Source organism: Struthio camelus, chromosome 12 (assembly GCF_040807025.1).
Source record: "Struthio camelus isolate bStrCam1 chromosome 12, bStrCam1.hap1, whole genome shotgun sequence".
Lineage (NCBI taxonomy): Eukaryota > Metazoa > Chordata > Aves > Struthioniformes > Struthionidae > Struthio > Struthio camelus.
In genome coordinates, this window is record NC_090953.1 from 193146 (window position 1) to 210941 (window position 17796).

The 17796-nt window shown below is 40.6% G+C and overlaps 1 protein-coding gene across 1 annotated transcript in view; it reads right to left on the reverse strand.

Annotated features, from left to right (window-relative positions):
• IQGAP1 (IQ motif containing GTPase activating protein 1) overlaps positions 1–17796 on the reverse strand; it is a 74357-nt gene that overhangs the window by 55899 nt on the left and 662 nt on the right. Inside the window, exon 2 of the mRNA XM_068958886.1 lies at positions 16693–16792. Within this exon, the coding sequence (XP_068814987.1) occupies positions 16693–16792 (100 nt within the window). The remainder of the gene's footprint in view (positions 1–16692; positions 16793–17796) is intronic.

Sequence of the window (17796 nt, forward strand, 5' to 3'; positions counted from 1 at the left end):
CTGAGGAAGGAGAACTATCACGTGATCTCTCCAGGAAATTTTTGCAAGAGTATCCAATTTAACACAGTAGGACAGATGGCAAAGTTGGAGAAAAACCTACAGGGAACACTATTTATTTCATGACAGAACTACCATACAGGATGTTCCAGCACAAAAAGAAAATGGAAAATGGTACAGAAAACACAGAGGGCAAAAATCAAGTGATATTAACATGCAAGAAAAACAATCTTGATCAGCCAAACGTTGAGGAGCGCTAACCGCTTCGTCATCACTAAACAGTAGCGATTTCAGGGTAAATTAATTAGTGGTAGAGGCCAGAAATACTTTTTCTAACCTTTGGCTGACCTAGAATTTCAGAACAATGGCTCTTCCTTGGGTACACAGACCTAGCCAGTGACTTTTTTCTACTTCAAGATTGGACACGCAGTCTTAGTATGCACCCGGAGGTCGCTTCCACTGTTTTGGCCCTAAACGCAACACTTCAGTACTCTAGCTGATAAAACCATAAGGAGATAAAGTACCTAACACTAACAATACTGTGCTGAAGGATGACCAGTATCACTCATATCAGTCTGGTACTGATGCTAAGTGTTGGTTAAGGCTCAGCTGTCCACAAGATCACTCATTTCGCTTGTTGCACAACCTCAACAATTTTGTTGTAGAAAATCTGCAAAGAGAACTTCAGTGCAAACTTCCAACCCTTTAGTCTGGAAGCACTGACTAGAGTATTCGTAACAATGGGACCGAACGTGAGAGTCTTGTCCGTATTAACATGCTAGTGTCACAGCACTCCTTCCTTTTTTCTTGTCGTCCCCTAGCAACTACATTAGAGAAGGGTGTTGGCTCCTTGTTCAAGAAGACTGAGTATGCATTATTTCCTCCAGAAGGAGGTCTAGTGGTGGAAAGGAGGGGCAAAGAGCCTGTTCCTCTTTCCAGAGGCATGTGATATTATCCTCCAGTTTTTGGAGCTGTGTATATATACTGTACCAATATATTTCAGTTAGCAGAAGCCGTCTGTCTAAACTTGTGCTCTACTAAAAAAGCACAACGGTTAGTGTGCTAATACAGCTGGAACCTCTTACCTATCTCCTGCTCACGACCAAGAAATAGGAATGCTACTTGCCAAAGAAACAGTTGTTCTTCAAAATGTGATCTGTGTGTGCGTGCTCACACTGTGGGTACAAATACTTGGAAAAGGGACACCTTTTGCCTTGGAAGTAATTCTAGGAGCGTATTCACCCATTGCCTGTTGGTGTATCCAGATATAGACAAAAAGTGGGAAAAGTGCATCTTACATCCCTAGTCTCTCCAAATCTCTGAATACCCAAAACCAAGCAGGAGAGAGGCAGGGGGCAATTTGAGTGGATGCACTGAAGACACTATGAAGAACTTGAAAAGTTATGTCCAGTAGTTTTTCCTTCTGAGTGGTTTCATGCAAACACTCTTAAAGTGCAGGCAACTGCAAGCAACACTGTACAGCCTACACAGGGATGTGGAGGGGTATCTGAATCTTGTTAGAAGAGTAACTGAAGGGCCGCTCAACTATGAGCCATCATCCGGAAGCTATGCAAAAGCTGCACATAGTACTTGGTGAAATTGTGGATAGAGGTCAGACAGACCTTTCACAGAAATGATGAAGTCATTTGAGCTCTCAGTAGACATCCACAGCACAATGAATAGCTGTAGTCTTGTAGAGGGTTTTAAGAGTCCACTGTTGAACACAACAACCTGTGTGTCAACACAGCAATGTTCTAGGTGCTCTCTCCTATGGAAACAGAGGCAAGGGATTATCCTAAAGTCTTTCAGCCTGTTCAAGATAAAGCACGCATGGTGTCGAAGAGAATGAACTTGTTTATAAATCCTGACTGGATATAGTTCAGGAAAAAGTAATTCACAGTATTTTGTGCAAAAAACACAGCTTAGAACTACAGATTCTAAACAATAAGAGCCTTAAAACCCATCCGCTTGTTGGAAATGACATGCTGTTGACCTCACAGACAGAGGCTCCTACTCTGAATCTGCCCAGCGCTCATAGCCTGCTATGGGACTACCAACATGTCCCCTAAGAACGTCAAAAGTCCATCTCCTTGATCTTAAGTAGAGGTGAGTAGCAGAGTAGGGCATGGAACTGGTGATACACCAACTCCAGGACCTTTCACATGATGTAATATTCCAGGCTGGGATTCTACACATGCTCTTGTAAGAGCAGACCTTTGAGTGATGGCTGATGGAGCTCACCCCAGAACATCAACGGTAAAGGCCGAGATCATTGAGGACGTGGTTATCTCACAGGGAACTAACACAGTACTTCAAACAGAGTTATCTACAGGAAGCCTGGAAAGTCCATCCCTCAAAGTACCATAGTACCGCATGTCTTGAAGTAAACCCCTGTAATCCCAAGCTCTACACTGAACCTACAGCACTACGTTTTCCCACTTTATCAGAATAAAAGAAACAGCTTTCTGCTCACCGCATCTTCAAGGAAATGATTCCTGCAGGAGTTTGTTGGTTACACCCAAATAATAAAATAGTGGCTAGTAAAGAAAGCCAAAGTTTAACTCCATTCACTCAGTACAGCTACCACCATGTAAAAACAGGTTTCACTGTTTGCTGCCTGCTCTTTTCTCACACTGAAATACACCAGGCAGCCTGCCAAAACTACAGAGCCAGTCAGACGGCCTACCCAAGCAGTTACTACAGCTTAACATTTTCAGGCTCACGGAGAATTTCCCTGGGTGGCAGGGATCTTTTTTTAGGATTTTTTTTCCTATGTGCACCGCGTTCCCAATTGCATTACAGAAATTACAAAATGGAGATCAAAGCGTGCCAACCAGACACCAGAAAAAAAAAGAAAGACCTTCACAAAATTCTCAACCCTCCCAAATTCCTAGGATGATTCACCTTTCCTCTACGCAACTGCTCCATGCCTATAAACACAAAACCAAGGAAAACAGAAGTTATCCGTCAGAGCTTTCTGAAGACTATCTAGTTTAGCACTCTGGTGAACGCAGTTGCTGACAACGCTTTCCAGCTACCTCAACCAGATTTAAACCAGGAAGCTATCACCAAGGAAGACGCAGAGGACCGCAGCACCCCTCTACCCAATTGTGGTATCCGACAAGAAATTCCCTTCCCATAAAGGTCAAAGCCCTGTCTCTGATAAAGGCCAGCAGTAGATGCTAGGGAGGACTGCAACAGAGATGCACAGATTGATTTCTTGCCATCTTTAGGCACCCAACTATAAGCAAGTACAAGCTTAGAAACTTCCTGAGATAGAGACCACTTGAGACAGACAAGTCTTATAGCTGCTATTCATCATGGATTTGTCAAATCACCATCTCATTTACACCTTTGGCTTCCACAACATCCTATGACTAATCACAAATTAATAATACCCTGCAGGAACAAAACATTTGCTTTGTTGTTTTTTTTTTTTTCCTCCTCTCTCTAATTCGGCTACCCAAGAAGAAGCTGGATGCACTCAGCTAAACTGTGTTGCACAAAATAGCAAATAAACCGTTCTTTATTCATTTTCTCCACACTATTCTTCGTTTGAGGGATCCTCATCACGTCTACCCTACTCAGTCATCTCCATTCCAAACAGAAATTCTAGTCTCTGGCAAAGCTAGCCCTACAAGCATATCTTAAAGCCTATTAGATTGATTTACGGTCAAAGTGTTTTATAAACATCAGAATTAAGACAAAAAATCCCACCCATTTCTATTTAAATAACTTTTTATCTGGTGTTGCAGTTTTTAAATAACTACTTTCCAGAGGAAAGTAACATTCCAGGTGGTTGGCATAATCATTAAAACATGGTGGCTGCAAACAAATGGAACCTTTCGTTAGATTAGGTGACTTCTTGCTCAATCAAATATGCTAGACCTGTTCATATTTACCTAAATTACTATACAGAGCATATAGAGCATTAGCTGATGAAATTTTATTTTGTGGTAGAAGGTTATGAATGTTACACTTATAAGTTTTTATTTGATGTGCCACAAGCTATTTGGGAATCACAGCATTACTAAAAATGCATTAAAAATGGGCTTTAGATTTGCCCTTATTAGCGGTGTCTGACATTCAGGAAGTACATAGAGCTTAACAACTAGCTTTTGCACTAAAACTCAGGCGAAAGTAGTATTAACTGTAATTAACAAGCTGACAGATTGGTTTTAGTCACCCTAAATCAGACTTTTAAGTGAATTAATGTGACCAAAGATGTCCATAAATATCTAGCAAAACTCTCACAAGTACTTAAGCACACTAACTTCTAACTCCTACTGAAATCAATGAGGATAAGCTGTTAACTTGCAAGAACGATATTATTCTTAAATAATATTAGACCTTTACACACATCTTGGAGCTGTTGCTCTATGTCATTTTTTGTAATGGAAAAATTTTATTCTTCCCCTCCTGGATTTAAACAACATCAGCTTTCTTACCCACCCCCCCCAACTCTGTATCATTTACACAGCTCTAAACACATCATTCCAAGCGAAGACAATATCCTACAAACAACTAGCTGAGTCTAAGTGAAAAGTAATTAAAGCAGAACCTCTTCTACCCAAATGAATCAAATTTAGCTATTTGTCTCCTGAAACAAAGTTTAAAAACTACACAATTTTTAAAAAGCTTAAAACAGATCTTATCAATGAAGGGTATTTTATATTAAGTGTTTTCAATAGATTACAAAGGCTAGGAAGACAGCTGATTATAGATAAAGATTTAACTTCACATTGGTATGTTTAGAAAAAAGAAAAGTTTAGATAATTTTAAAAGTCTTATTCTTAAACTGACTTTTTTTTAAGCTGTTAGTCATACAGTCTTAAATTTCACCCAGAAACTGATAGCCAGGGCACATGAAGGAGAGCTGGAAGTTGAAGCTTCTAGTGAAGCGTACTGCAGTAATTCCAATGAGTAGGAGCAGAGTTCCCGCATTTCTGTAGACACAGACAGCACACAACAGACAAGATCCAACCTTGCTTCTCTGTTCCGCCTTCAGCGCTCTTATTCAGAGGCAAAATAACCCCAGTGTGTCCAGACAGGGCAATTATCCTAGCACACTCAGACCGCTGCATAAGCGCACAATGTACCCAGGATACGTACAAATATCTTGCTCAGTTTTGAGAGAGATTCTCTATGTATCAGTACAGGTGAGCCTAGTATGAGCCTTAATCTCCCCTCCAGCCAGGGGAAACCGAGGTGTCCTTGTACAACATGCGTATGCCTATACAGGAAAAGAACCTTCTCTGAAACTCCTCCCATGCATTAGGCATAAGAAGTGGTCCTCCACAGGAGCCAGACAAGGAAATTTACTGTACTACAGAGAAACGTCAGTTATGCACAAAGCATTCTCTCTACTGAAGCACGTTATTGTCTAAGCCAGCACTCGCCCCAGACAGCCCAAAACACGCCACACAACACGCAACAGAATAAAAACCAAGGAAAAGCACTGGACAAAGAAAGTAGCGTACACCAAAAAGCAAGAAACTACCTTTGCACTCAAATCCAGTGAAGGATGGTAGATACTGTTGCGGAAGGTGTTTAAAAGAGGAAAACGCAGAAGATTTACACCTGTTGGTGCAAGAAATCTTCCTCTGCAGAGGGCAGCATACTTGAGGAAGACACAGAACAGCAAATGATCAAAGCTACTGCCCTCAGCCAAGTGAAAATAGTGATCAGCAAGTAGAAAAAAATTATTACTTATGATAGAGATAAATAAAGGCAGAGTCCTGAAGACAAACTTGAATTCGATGTACTGGAAAAAAGACTACAGAGAACAGAAGACAGCCAGCCACGTGAGTGGAGCAATAAAATAGCAGGCCAAGAGGAAGCAAGAAGAGGCACAACTGTCTAGGCATAGAGAACAAATTGAAAATGTCACACACATCAAGCGTCAAGGTAAGGGCTCAGTTATACAGGATAAATCTCTCTCAGTAACAGACTCCAGCTGCTTCCCTTGCATTCTGGAGGCCCTTGACCCTCAGCAGGTAGATTCAGCCCAGTAGCCTGACAAAGAGTGTCCCCACCATCCACCTTAAGAAAAAAAACAAGTGATTTTTTTGCCAGGTCAGTGAACTGGCTACGAGAGGATATATAACCAGTCTTTACAAGGACCAGTATAACTGGAGTATTTGTGACAGCAGGAGTTTAGCAGCTGAAGGGGGACAAATTCTTACTAGAAAACAAAACAAAAACTTTTAATCCATTGAAACGATCCATTGGCTGACCTCCTCCTACTTGGAGCCGAAAAAAATCAACATTGGACGCCTTCACGGTTTAATGTCAAAAGTCAAAATCCCAATGCAAAAGTTACATGGCAAAGTTGTCTGGTCTGACTTCTAAAAGAAAAACGATGAGGAAATAAATACACACGGAAAATAAATATACCATCTACTAGTCTCTGTAAAGGCTGTTGTAGCATTCACTGCTGATGTACAATGTGTTTCCTGTATTATTTCGCTTTTGTTTGATTGTTCTAGAAAAGAGCATAGGGAGAAAAGAGAATAATTTCTGTCCTCTCCTTCCAGTAGCTGGGAGGGTGGGTGAAAGGTAAAATAATAAGCATTTTATGCACAAGAGTATAAGCAGAAAACGCACACCTGAACTACCAAACCTGAAGGGGAAAATGCACTGCAGCAGTGAACATGCAAGTGAACTCATATGCTTCGCCTTACATAGTAAATTCTTGAGTTTCACGTTCCTAAATAGCTACATTTTAAACTACATGGAACTGTAACATAACTTACCTGTCCCTGTGTTGAGAAAGCCTTGTATTTTTGTGGCAAATAATTTTTTCAAAGGATTTCTGACCTACAGTAAATGTACCATCTTCCCCAAGCAATGGTTTCTTGCCACAGAAAAGATGCGTTTCTTGCCACAATATCTTATGCATACAGCTGTTTTAAACAGAAATCTAGCCAAAATCTGGTAGATGCTAGAAAAATCTGCAAGCGGGGGGAGAGGGCAGAACCCTCTGCCAAACTGAGTTTTAGTGATCATAATGTAAATGTCAAACAGAAGCCAGAAATAAGCCAGCAAACACTGCTAAGCAGCCTTTCAACTCATACGGTAAAAATGACAAACTAAGCCACACAAAGACTTTCTGAACACCATGCATTCCACTCAGAATGAAACAAAACCCCAAGAATAAAAATTGCCTCCTCTTTCCTAACTCCCCACCAGGTTTGCTCACTCTCAAGGGTCAACATTTGCATAACATATCACTGGCTTTCCCCAGTCTTGTCTGGTATCCTGCGCTAACGCACGGAATTTCAAGCACTGCTATCTTTCGCTTGACGGTTCACCCTACAGAATACAGACTCGCAAAAGCAGAACGGGGGTCGCTAACACAGACAGCAGCTGTTCAAGCTAAAGCAAGGCATCAGCAACACTCGTTCAAAATGCCATGAGCACGTTCCAATCCACAGCAAAAAGGCAAGCTGTCTTCAGCAATGGTGTAACAGTTGATGCTCTGGGAAACAAGATGATCATCAAAAGGTGCATTGTTCAAGAGCAGCTCCTTAAATCTTTCCAGATTTAACATTAATTTACCAGAGCTGGTAAATCTGAAATCAAACTTGTAAGCAAACAGAGAGCACTTTCCTCCAGTCAGTATGACATACTAAGTCAGATACCCTTACAATTATATTTCATTTATAGTTACAGATTAAAAAAAAAAAAAAAAAAAGTAGTCTGAAGTATTTCTGTTAAGATTATTTAACAAGATATGTTTCCCATAGGACATTTTGACTGTCCGCTAGGTTATAATTTTCTTCTCCAGTTGTCTATCAAAAGCAACACTCTGAATTTTAATTTCTAATCAAATATAATTTAGATGAATCTAACAAGTTGAAATAGAGATTTAAATCTTTATCACCTGCACCAGAAAGAAGAGCTCTTGCCTTCAACTTTGGAATCCACAGTACCCAGTTGGCCAGCACCGGCTTAACCTGTAAACTTGGCAGAACCCCCACAAACTGTAGGAAATAGTGCTGCAACATTGTATCAACAACATAGCAAAAATATGCCAGATCTTATAGAAAGGGAAGCTGATTTTATTTAAAATAAAAACAAACACAACAATTTCACTCAGTCTCTCTCAGTCTCACACGCACAAGCGCCAGAACGCGTTTTGCGTCCAAGAAATCTGTCCAGGAATCAGGCACCAGCAGAGGGATATTCAAGCTGTCTAGCCAGCAGTCAGCCACAATGTCTTGACAACAAGCATTGTAAAACAATCCCCTTCATTCTCTGTTCACATCTATCTTAGCCCTACTATTGCAATTTTCTGTAGGCGTGCCAAGGAAAACACTCATGCTCCCAGCAGCGCTGTGTAAGGAGCAAGTGGCCACAGAAAAAGGGCTGCACTCTTTTTTTTTTTTTTTTTTTTTGAGCAGCAGCGTCTGCATAAGCCATCCTAAAGAATATATCAAGCTATGCTTAAGGGCCCCTGACACTGCTCAGTTTAGCCAGCACCAGAGATGCGGCTTTCTTTTGGACAAGTCAGGCCGTTCATTCTCCTGCAAGGAGAGGACCAGAGCTCTGAACTACAACCAAAAACAATTCAGATGGGCACCACGCTTTAGACTATATGTTTTCTTTGCTTTCTCAAGAGCCTTAGTAACTCTAGCAGATCATGACCACTACAGATGAATCACAAACATTTTCAATTCAGTTAAACTGCACACATTCTCGCAGGGGATCAGAGCACAAAGCTTGCAAACAGCCAGTTCCGCATCCAAATTCACCCGAGCGCAGCCATCAGACTGCGACATAAAAATCCTGATCAAAACCTTCTCTCTAAACTTCTCCAGCCTACCAATACTAAATAAATCAAGGAATCACCTGACAGGATTAAAGGAGATCTCTTAAGAGAGGTAACAAGAATAAAGATAAAAAATTTTGCAACATCTCTCTCCTAGAGAAGCAGTAGAAATTTAACCGAGCTGCAGTGCAGTTTGTGCAGGAAAAGACATGGCCTCCCAAATTAAAAGCCAGGAAAACAAGTGCTGCCCACAGCCAAAATGCCCCAGGGCATTCTCATTATCCACAAAGGCATTTTCAGTTCAAAAGTACTAAAAAAGCAAGGGATTACTGAATAACAGGCCAGATATTTTTTGCAATGCTTCAGGTACCCTGACTGGAAACCTGCAGCTGAACCAAAGACCTTATTTATATTCTGGCAGTAAAGTTCCCCTTTTCCTTTACAAGTAAACATGAAGTCCCACTTTGTAGTCCCATTGCAAACACTGCTAAAACTGGTACCTTAGCTGCTTTTACTGATGGAGAGTCTGTCGCATTCATTTGATATACCAAAAATGCTAGTCCAGAGAAGCTTTCAGATGAGTACTAAGCCTATATTCCCAAGGAATGCAATTATCACATATGCAAAATCTTTTTCAAGACACATTCAATTATTCTGTTGTCAAAGCTAATTGCCTAGATAATTTACAATTAGCAACAAAATAGGCTTAAGTGGTTGGAAGACATAGCATATCTCAAAACTACAGTTGCTTTCCTGCAAATAAGGGCTATAAAAAGCACTGCACACTATCTAGTAGTCAAGAACCGCTAGACTTGGTTATTATGGGACTGTTCTCTTCTTGCATTACGTACAATATTCCTTCAGAAACCTCTGTCCAAACAGCCAAGCCCCGGTCTCTGAAATGAATTCTTTGCAAGCAGCTGTTTCTCTGCTCCCCTCCTGCTTTTCATTACTATTTCCAGTGATTCAGAAAAAAAGTATTCAGAGTGAGGAAAAGATAGCGGTACTCCACTGCTGCCCTCCGTCAGCCACTCTCCACCCACTTCTCAGAAAAATATGGCTCTGAATGCACATTCTAAGACACTTCAGTCCAAATAATGACTCCCTGCTAGTCGCACGAGGTCATCAATGAAATAGTACAGGAACTGTAGAGAGACATCTCAAGTCCAATCAGAAGCTGGTAAGAAGCTCCGGATGAAGTGGTAAGAGCTAAATAATAGCTACTTCAACCTACAACTGATGACAATAAAATATTATATCTGAATAGCCATGGATCCCACAATATTCATGTGGGATTTGTGCTGCACCTGATAAAGCAGAACAAAAATAAACAAGTAAGTAAAACAGTACCTGGCCCAATTTCACAAGAGAGGGAATAAAATGGAAGTACAAGGAAATAACGAAAACATTTTGATTAGCCTGGAACAGATTCACAGAATGGTTGGAGGTTGGAAGGGACCTCTGGGGATCATCTAGTCCAACCCCCCTGCTCAAGCAGGGACACCTACAGCACGTTGCCCAGGATTGTATCCAGATGACTTTTGAATAAATCTCCAGGGAAGGAGACTCCACAACCTCTCCGGGCGACCTCTGCCAGTGCCCTGCCACCCTCACAGTAAAGGAGCTTTACCTCATCTTCAGACAGAGCTTCCTGTGTTCCAGTTTGCGCCCGTTGCCTCTCGCCCTATCACTAGGCACCCCTGAGAAGAGTGTGGTGGCCCCATCCTCTTGACACCCTCCCTTCAGATACTTGTACACATTGATCAGATCCCCCCTGAGCCATCTCTTCTCCAGGCTGAACAGTCCCAGCTCTCTCAGCCTTTCCTCATAGGAGAGATGCTCCAGTCCCCTAATCATCTTTGTAGCCCTACACAGAGGAACTCATGTTATAAAAGAGTAGGTGCTGTCATGTCATCAGTGACCTTTGACCCATTTGTCTGACCTAGAGGTGACACCTTTGCTGGGAGTTATATATTCAGTTTGCATTTTCAGCCAGAGAGTAGTTTCTAGATTTTCCTCACTTAGATTATACATGAAGCTATCAGGACTCTTTCTACGCAAAAATATCTACAAGCACATCCATCTATGAAGGTCCCTATTTCTCTCTTGGCTCTGAGACTGTTAAAATTCTATCACGGTGTAGTATTACATATGAGCGGGAAAAAAACACAGTTCTGAAGTTAGAAAATAAAAATAAAAGACTTCCTAAAAGGAGTTATAAATTTGAATTACGACATGGGCAAACCAGACAGACAATCAATCAGCTCCAAAAGTCTCAGATTGCCTCCCATCTAAGTCTAAAGATCTCGTTAATAGAAAAGAGGAACACTTTCTTAGGTTCTACATTACAGGCAACTGCCTAAATTTCTATAGATATTCTCTAAATATGACTCATTCCATCCTCAGAGCTTATCAAGCACATGACAGCGACTGCCAATTATCAAAAAGGGGACCGCTCTGATCCAGTAGTCCAACGGATTAAATACAAACGCAAGCTGATCTGCATCAGGCAAAATAACGTTCATGTAACATATCTACAGGACACATTTCATTTCTTCTCTGTGTATAGTTTAAGATCTACTGCGTTTTTTCTCATTTTTTTTCCCTTTTATTTGCAAAGTTGCATATTTGCAATAATTTCTCATGCTTTTGAGGTAATACAATGCATTGCTCATAAATCACTGAAGGACACTGTAAACTGTAGTTGGGCTGCATACATTTGGACATTAAAATGCAAACATAAATAGAAATATTTTTAGAGCAAAAACAAAGTCAGGTTTGCACAGGTCTGAAAAATCAGCTCAGAAATGCAAACCTAGAACTACCCTCACCCTTCTTTGGATTTGAAGGGCTCTTCAGGTATGTTACGTATCCTGTTCTCCTGAGATTTACACTGAAACAAAGAGAAGTATCCAAAACCTTCCGTTGCAACTGTGGTCCGCTCTGCCAGGCTTCCGGCACTCCAAGCTGTATTCCTTAGCCTGCTCTTACCATTTTGTCCTCAGAATCCTCCACGAGGCAGTACGCTAATGCTACAGCTTCAAAGCTCGTTGTAAACTTGCCTGTACCTAATTTGCAGGTTAACCTAAATAGTACTTAAATCAGAGACTCTGCACACAACTTGCTTATTTTATAATGCAGTCGCTACAGAATACATGCAACAGAAAGACAAGACACGCTGAGAACTGTACAAAAATAGGTGAGAAAAACTAATCCTGCTTTTCTCAAACTACCTTCCTGGTACCTAGCTCTCCCGTGGTGTCTCAGTGCTTAACAAAGGCTCATAAGCCACATATTCTAACGGAACCGCCTCAACTTTTCCAAGTTCAGGTTAATAAGAATCTGAAACCAATGCAAAATTCTATCATCTTTCTGAAAAATCTCTCATTTGCAATGGAGAAACATCCTGAGACTAATTCACCATGTAAACACAATAGTTGCTCTTTTCTTTCAGAAGCCAATTTAAGCTGCAGGGTAATATTTTAAAACTGTATCTGCAAGCAAGAGCTTCCTCAACATCTGGTATCTACATCTTTACAGGCACTGCTGAGCCAGCTTTGCAAAGTTATCCACAGAATAAGCACTAAGAGAGCTTCCCATTTAGCAATACCTCTCTCTGTCTTCAATCTTTATGGAAACTAGTGCCCTCTCTACTTCTCTCTATTCCTTGCTTTTGGTACCCTACATCTTTAGAGAGAGAGGTAAAAAGTTCTTGTAGGTTGCTTATATTTTGGATAAAAATCTCTTCACACTCCTGTGAGCATGCGCTGTCATTATCATAACAGAATAGGGTATTTCTTACTCAGTTTTATCTGACCTGCTACAGTTTTTCTGTACAGACTACAGTGATTTGGGAACAGAAAATAAATATAAATGTTAAAAAACAGTTATTTAGAAAGCTATTTTTATTCACAAAATATGTATTTGGCCCAAGCATACTACAGGAATTCCTTCATTCATAATCTTTATTTTAGCACCAACTCTCGTCTCAATTTCCTTCATTATCTCAGGTAACATCTTTGTTATACACTCCGTCTCCCTCTCTTCAAGTAGCAAAAATAACGCTTCTCTCACAAGACTATTGCAAGTTATTAGCTGAGGTCAAAAAGTGCTAAATTACAATGGAAGAACACTGACTTCTCAAGGAAAAAAAAAGGCTAAAGAAACTGGAGTACCATTAAATAAGTATAAGCTATTGATATTCAGCTAATGCCGTTTATATACGGGAACAGCTACTCAGAGCAACATTTTGTCAAATACTCAAAGCTGTTGCGCGCACACTGTTGTGTCTGACAGTTCAGAAACCTGGAGTTTCTACTTTAGCATGAAACTGGACACGACCCAATTTTCACGTTGCCTTCTTTTAATATTTAGGGAAAAAAATAGTTTCTACTTCTAGATAAAAGTATCCTTTGGTGAAAGGGACAGCAAACCCATGATAATGTTGATGCAACGCAAATTAACATGGCATTCAAATAATTTTAGTTGCCCTTTAGATGCCTTCCTGTTCTAGAGAAACTGAACATAAACTACGGTATCTGAAGAGGATATTATAACGTACAGCTTTCAGAGGGAAGAGAAGGGGATTTGTACTTCAGGTGCTTACCACTCCACACCCACAGAGCTGTCAACTTTACAAAACTCACCTTTCTGACTTCCAAAAAAGCGTGACACAGGTTCCACCAGATACCTTGCTCTGCTAGTAGGTCCTCCTCTTCTCCTTACAGATACAACTCCCAGTCTGGAAATCTCTCACTAGACAAAGATGAGGAACTCTCCTATCCGCACCCATAGCTCTGAGGCATTGTCATCAACAGCACGAGCAAAATGCTACAGTACCTAGTTCACACGTTATATATCAATTACATGACTGGCAAAGAAGTCAAATACAGAGAATCCCAGACCAACGACATTAACAAAAGCAACTAAAACAGAACTCTAAGAGATTATTACTTTTGAAAGCAAATAAACTCTTTGCCAATAATGCAGCCGAGAGCCCTTTTCTGCCTGTATTTATAGTAAAAAGCAAAACGAGCGAACAAAAAAAAAAAATAAAAAGCAAAAGGACAATTTACACAAAAACTGCTTAGTGAGGAAAAAAAATTAATGTGAGTAGACCATGAATCCAAACCTTTCTGCTCTCAGAGGAGTCTCTTAATCATTAAACTAATGCATCTGCTCCCCTCCTTTTGGTCACTTAATCTTTAACTCTTATGCACAGCTTCAGCTTTGGGAATCAGAAATTCCCTTTCAAATATGTACAAATAGCTTATAGGCTACTAATCCAACATGGTTTGGGGATTGGGAAAGGGTATTTGAGCCTCTTCAAGTAGAGTTTGCACTTAACAGGCAAGTGCTCCGACCACCAAGACATACTAAGACAAAGGCTGTCTCACCACTAGTGTTTTAAGGACACAGTCCATTGTTCAGAAAATGGACTGGCAATCACTAGGCGCTGTCTTTAATATCTGAAGGCTTGTTATGAGGACAACGAGGAGAAACATCTTGCCTCTGACAAGGCGTAGGGAAATCTAATGCCTAGCTGCTCAGCCTTGCCAATACTGAGGCAATTCTCAGCAGCAAACATTAGGTGGCCAAAAAATGTTAATGTCAAAGAGTAGCTACCTAAAGACTTGAAGTCTCCAGAATTAAGCAACAGCTGAATTAATATAGTAAAGCTGTTGCTACTTTAGACATTTTTGCCCAAATCCTTTTTGCAAATCTGGACGTGGAAATTTACAGAGTATGACCACCTCAGAAAGCATTTATTTTGAAGTCAATAACTGAAAGAGTCCACAAGGGATGTACTTGGGGCCCTTCAAGCACCAAAGGTGACTATAACGGAACTCACTTCTCCCTGTCATCAAGTACTTGAGCCTAAAGATTATAGATTCAAAGGGAAGGAGCAACCCAGATTCTGAGATGTATCTGGATCTTTCTCACTACTTCAAACCTCATCCAAATCTGTATGGATAGGAAGTTACTACCTAAGGGTCCTCTGGGGAGCGACAGAAGTGACAACTGTTATGAAGCACCTACGAGACTATACCATAAACTGAATCCCTCCGCCTGCCCCCTTCAAAAATATGCTATATGCTCTTGGTAAGAAAGTGTCAACTTTTAAAATCCTGGAATGAAGTACTGCAAATGAGTCCTTTAGCTCTGCCAGCAGTGATCTTGTACAAACTCTCCATTTCCTCCTCCGTAACATCACTTCAGTGAAATATGTCTGTCTTCTTGAGGCAAACTTACAAAAAAGGCTCAGAAATTTATTACCAGTCAGTGAAGAAATAAAGTTTTCTGGCTCTTAGTCCATATCATCTTCTGAAGGACAAAGGCAGACTCAAGTATTCAGCGAATCATGACAAAGCATGCTGTTGACTGTTTATAACTTGTTTTTATGCAATCCTCCTTACTTTTCTACTGCACCAGAAGTTATTGTCTGTGGCCTACATCTTGACTAGCTTGCCTAGATCTTTATAGGGACGCTGAAAATCTAAGCTAACGATCAATGTCCTGACTGATTACGAAAGGCAAACAACTCAAACACAGGCATTATCTTTTAAAGTGTATGTGTGTGGAGTATCACCTATAACATCACTTCTTCCATCTTATTCTTGAAAGCTTGTCTCTGTGGAAGCCGAGATTGGACCAACCATTCAAAAGTAAAAGCTCAATTTGTGCTAAGTCATGAGAAGAGATGACTGTCATGGAGGAAAACATTAGACAAACTAATCTGTTTCACTCCTATTCTTCACTTATAGCATGTAAGATCACTTGTTTGCAAAAGATTTAAAACTAGCAACAATAAGAATTTACACATTCATTTTTAATAGTTCCCTTCTCTTGACATAGCAGATACAGGTATCTACCCCCACACACCTCATGTTCACAGTGTATTTTCATTAATTGTCTGAATGAAGAAATACAGCATGCTTTCACACTTTATAAACGTGGAGATAACGCAGAAGAAGGAGGGGGCTACATGTATGCTGGAAGACAGGAATACATTCAAAATTATTTCAACACATTAAACAAAAAGGTCATGAAAAAACAGAATAATATTCAACAGGGTCAATTAAAAGGTAATAACACTTAGGAAAATGTAATTGGCTGCACAAACATAGGATGGGGAACAGACTTCATCAGCATGCCTTCAAGGAAAAGGATGGCAAGTCAGCAAAACTCTACCACATCATGCCATTATGAAAACCGAGATACCATGCTGGAACGCATGAACAACAGCATACCTAGCAGGATACACGAAATAATCCTTATGCTCTCATCAGCATGTTAATGCCCCAGTTGGAAAACTTCTTCCTGTTTTGGCAGTGCACTTCCAGAAAGACATGGATTAAGTGGAGAGATGTCAAGACAATCCAGGAGTAATGACCTCATCTATTAAATAGGACCCACAGGGAAACTCATATGAAAGAATTGGGTTTTTTTAGTCTAAGAGAAAAGAGCAAGGAAATACTTTGTAACAATTCAGATTTGTAAAAGGCTGCAGTGAAGAGAATAACCTGTTCTCCGTTTCTGTTGATAAGTAATGGCGTAATACCGCAGCAAGACATACACAGGTGGGATAGCAGGGAGGATCCTTCCAGTGTTAAGAATACGGAAGCACTGGAACAATTGCTGAAGGCGTAGCTATGGAGTCCCTGTCACAGAAGTCCTTAAGAACATATTATATAAGCACATCAGGAACGAGCTAGACAAAGTTGCATTTGCCCCTGTCAGGCAGAAAAATAGACTAGAGGTAGCCGCTAAAGGCCCTCGTAGGCTTTTTTTTTTTTTTTTTAAATGAATCTATATAGCTGCTCAGAAACACAGTCAAGAATAATTGCTATGAAATTATTCCACTTAACAAGTATCACAACTCTTTTTAATACACCAGCAGTTTCAAGCCCACTTATTCTTACCTCTTGGCTTCCTCCAGATGGCAAAGATATTCATAAGCCACGTTCTGGCGCCGTCTTTCATCCATCTCCTCCGCTGTTAACCTCTCATTATCCAGGACAGCTGCGAACAGTCAAACAGATTCTCAGGTTCTTGAGGATTGAATGCAAATGAACAGACAAACCAAAAACCAGATCCAACCTTTCCCACAGGAGCTCACTTTTATTTGATTCAGAAAACGAAGAACCAAATAAACAACAGAACAGAAAGTAAAGCTGAAGCTATCCCATTTCCTTACCCTTCCTCCCTTGCCAAATAAATGTCATTTTCCTTCTTTTGGATTTCTCCATTTGCTTCTGATCCAATTTTTTGCATCTTCCAATTTCCTATAAACAGCCCTTTCTCTTCTTATTTCCTTCTAGCTTTACCTTTCTCTTCCTAAAAAGTGCATCAGTGACCATGTCTCTCCACCTACCTTCTGATTTTGGTAATCAAAGATTAAAGGAGGACAGCGATATATCATCACACCATAAAATCCCTTTTATATAGTTATACTCAATCTCTAAAAGAGAGGGCAATGCTACTCATAATCCTCACCTGGAGAGGAAGCGTTCAGATCCACAACCTGTGCATCATGTTTGGATTGATCTGAGGACCTATTGAGGGGTGTATGCCTAAATCTTTCAGACTGTGTTCAAAGCCGCAGTGATACAGCCTGTCCTTTCCACTCTTACAACTAAACACCTCATCCATGCTCTTATGGGGAAAAAATGCACGTTCTTCGGTTTCAAGGAGTAGTTTGACGAATAGGAAACGTCTCTTACTACTGTTAATCAAAGGTTAGCTCACACCTAAAATGCCTTCATCAAATAAGTGTAACGACAAGGTATCAACTGCAGTATTGGGTCTCAAACAAAATTTTGCTTCAGACTGCCACGGGTCTCCTAGAGAACCGGTCCAGGGCATGCCAAAAGCCTCTTACTGCTTCAGCCTCTCCCAAAGTTACAAGGGCTGAAAGCTGTCACAAATCCCACGATAACAGCTACCAGCAGGGAGAATTCCTCTCCCCTCCCGGCCCCCGCCTCAGCGCTGCCTTCTCGAGCAGCGCGGGGCGGCCAGCGCTTCCG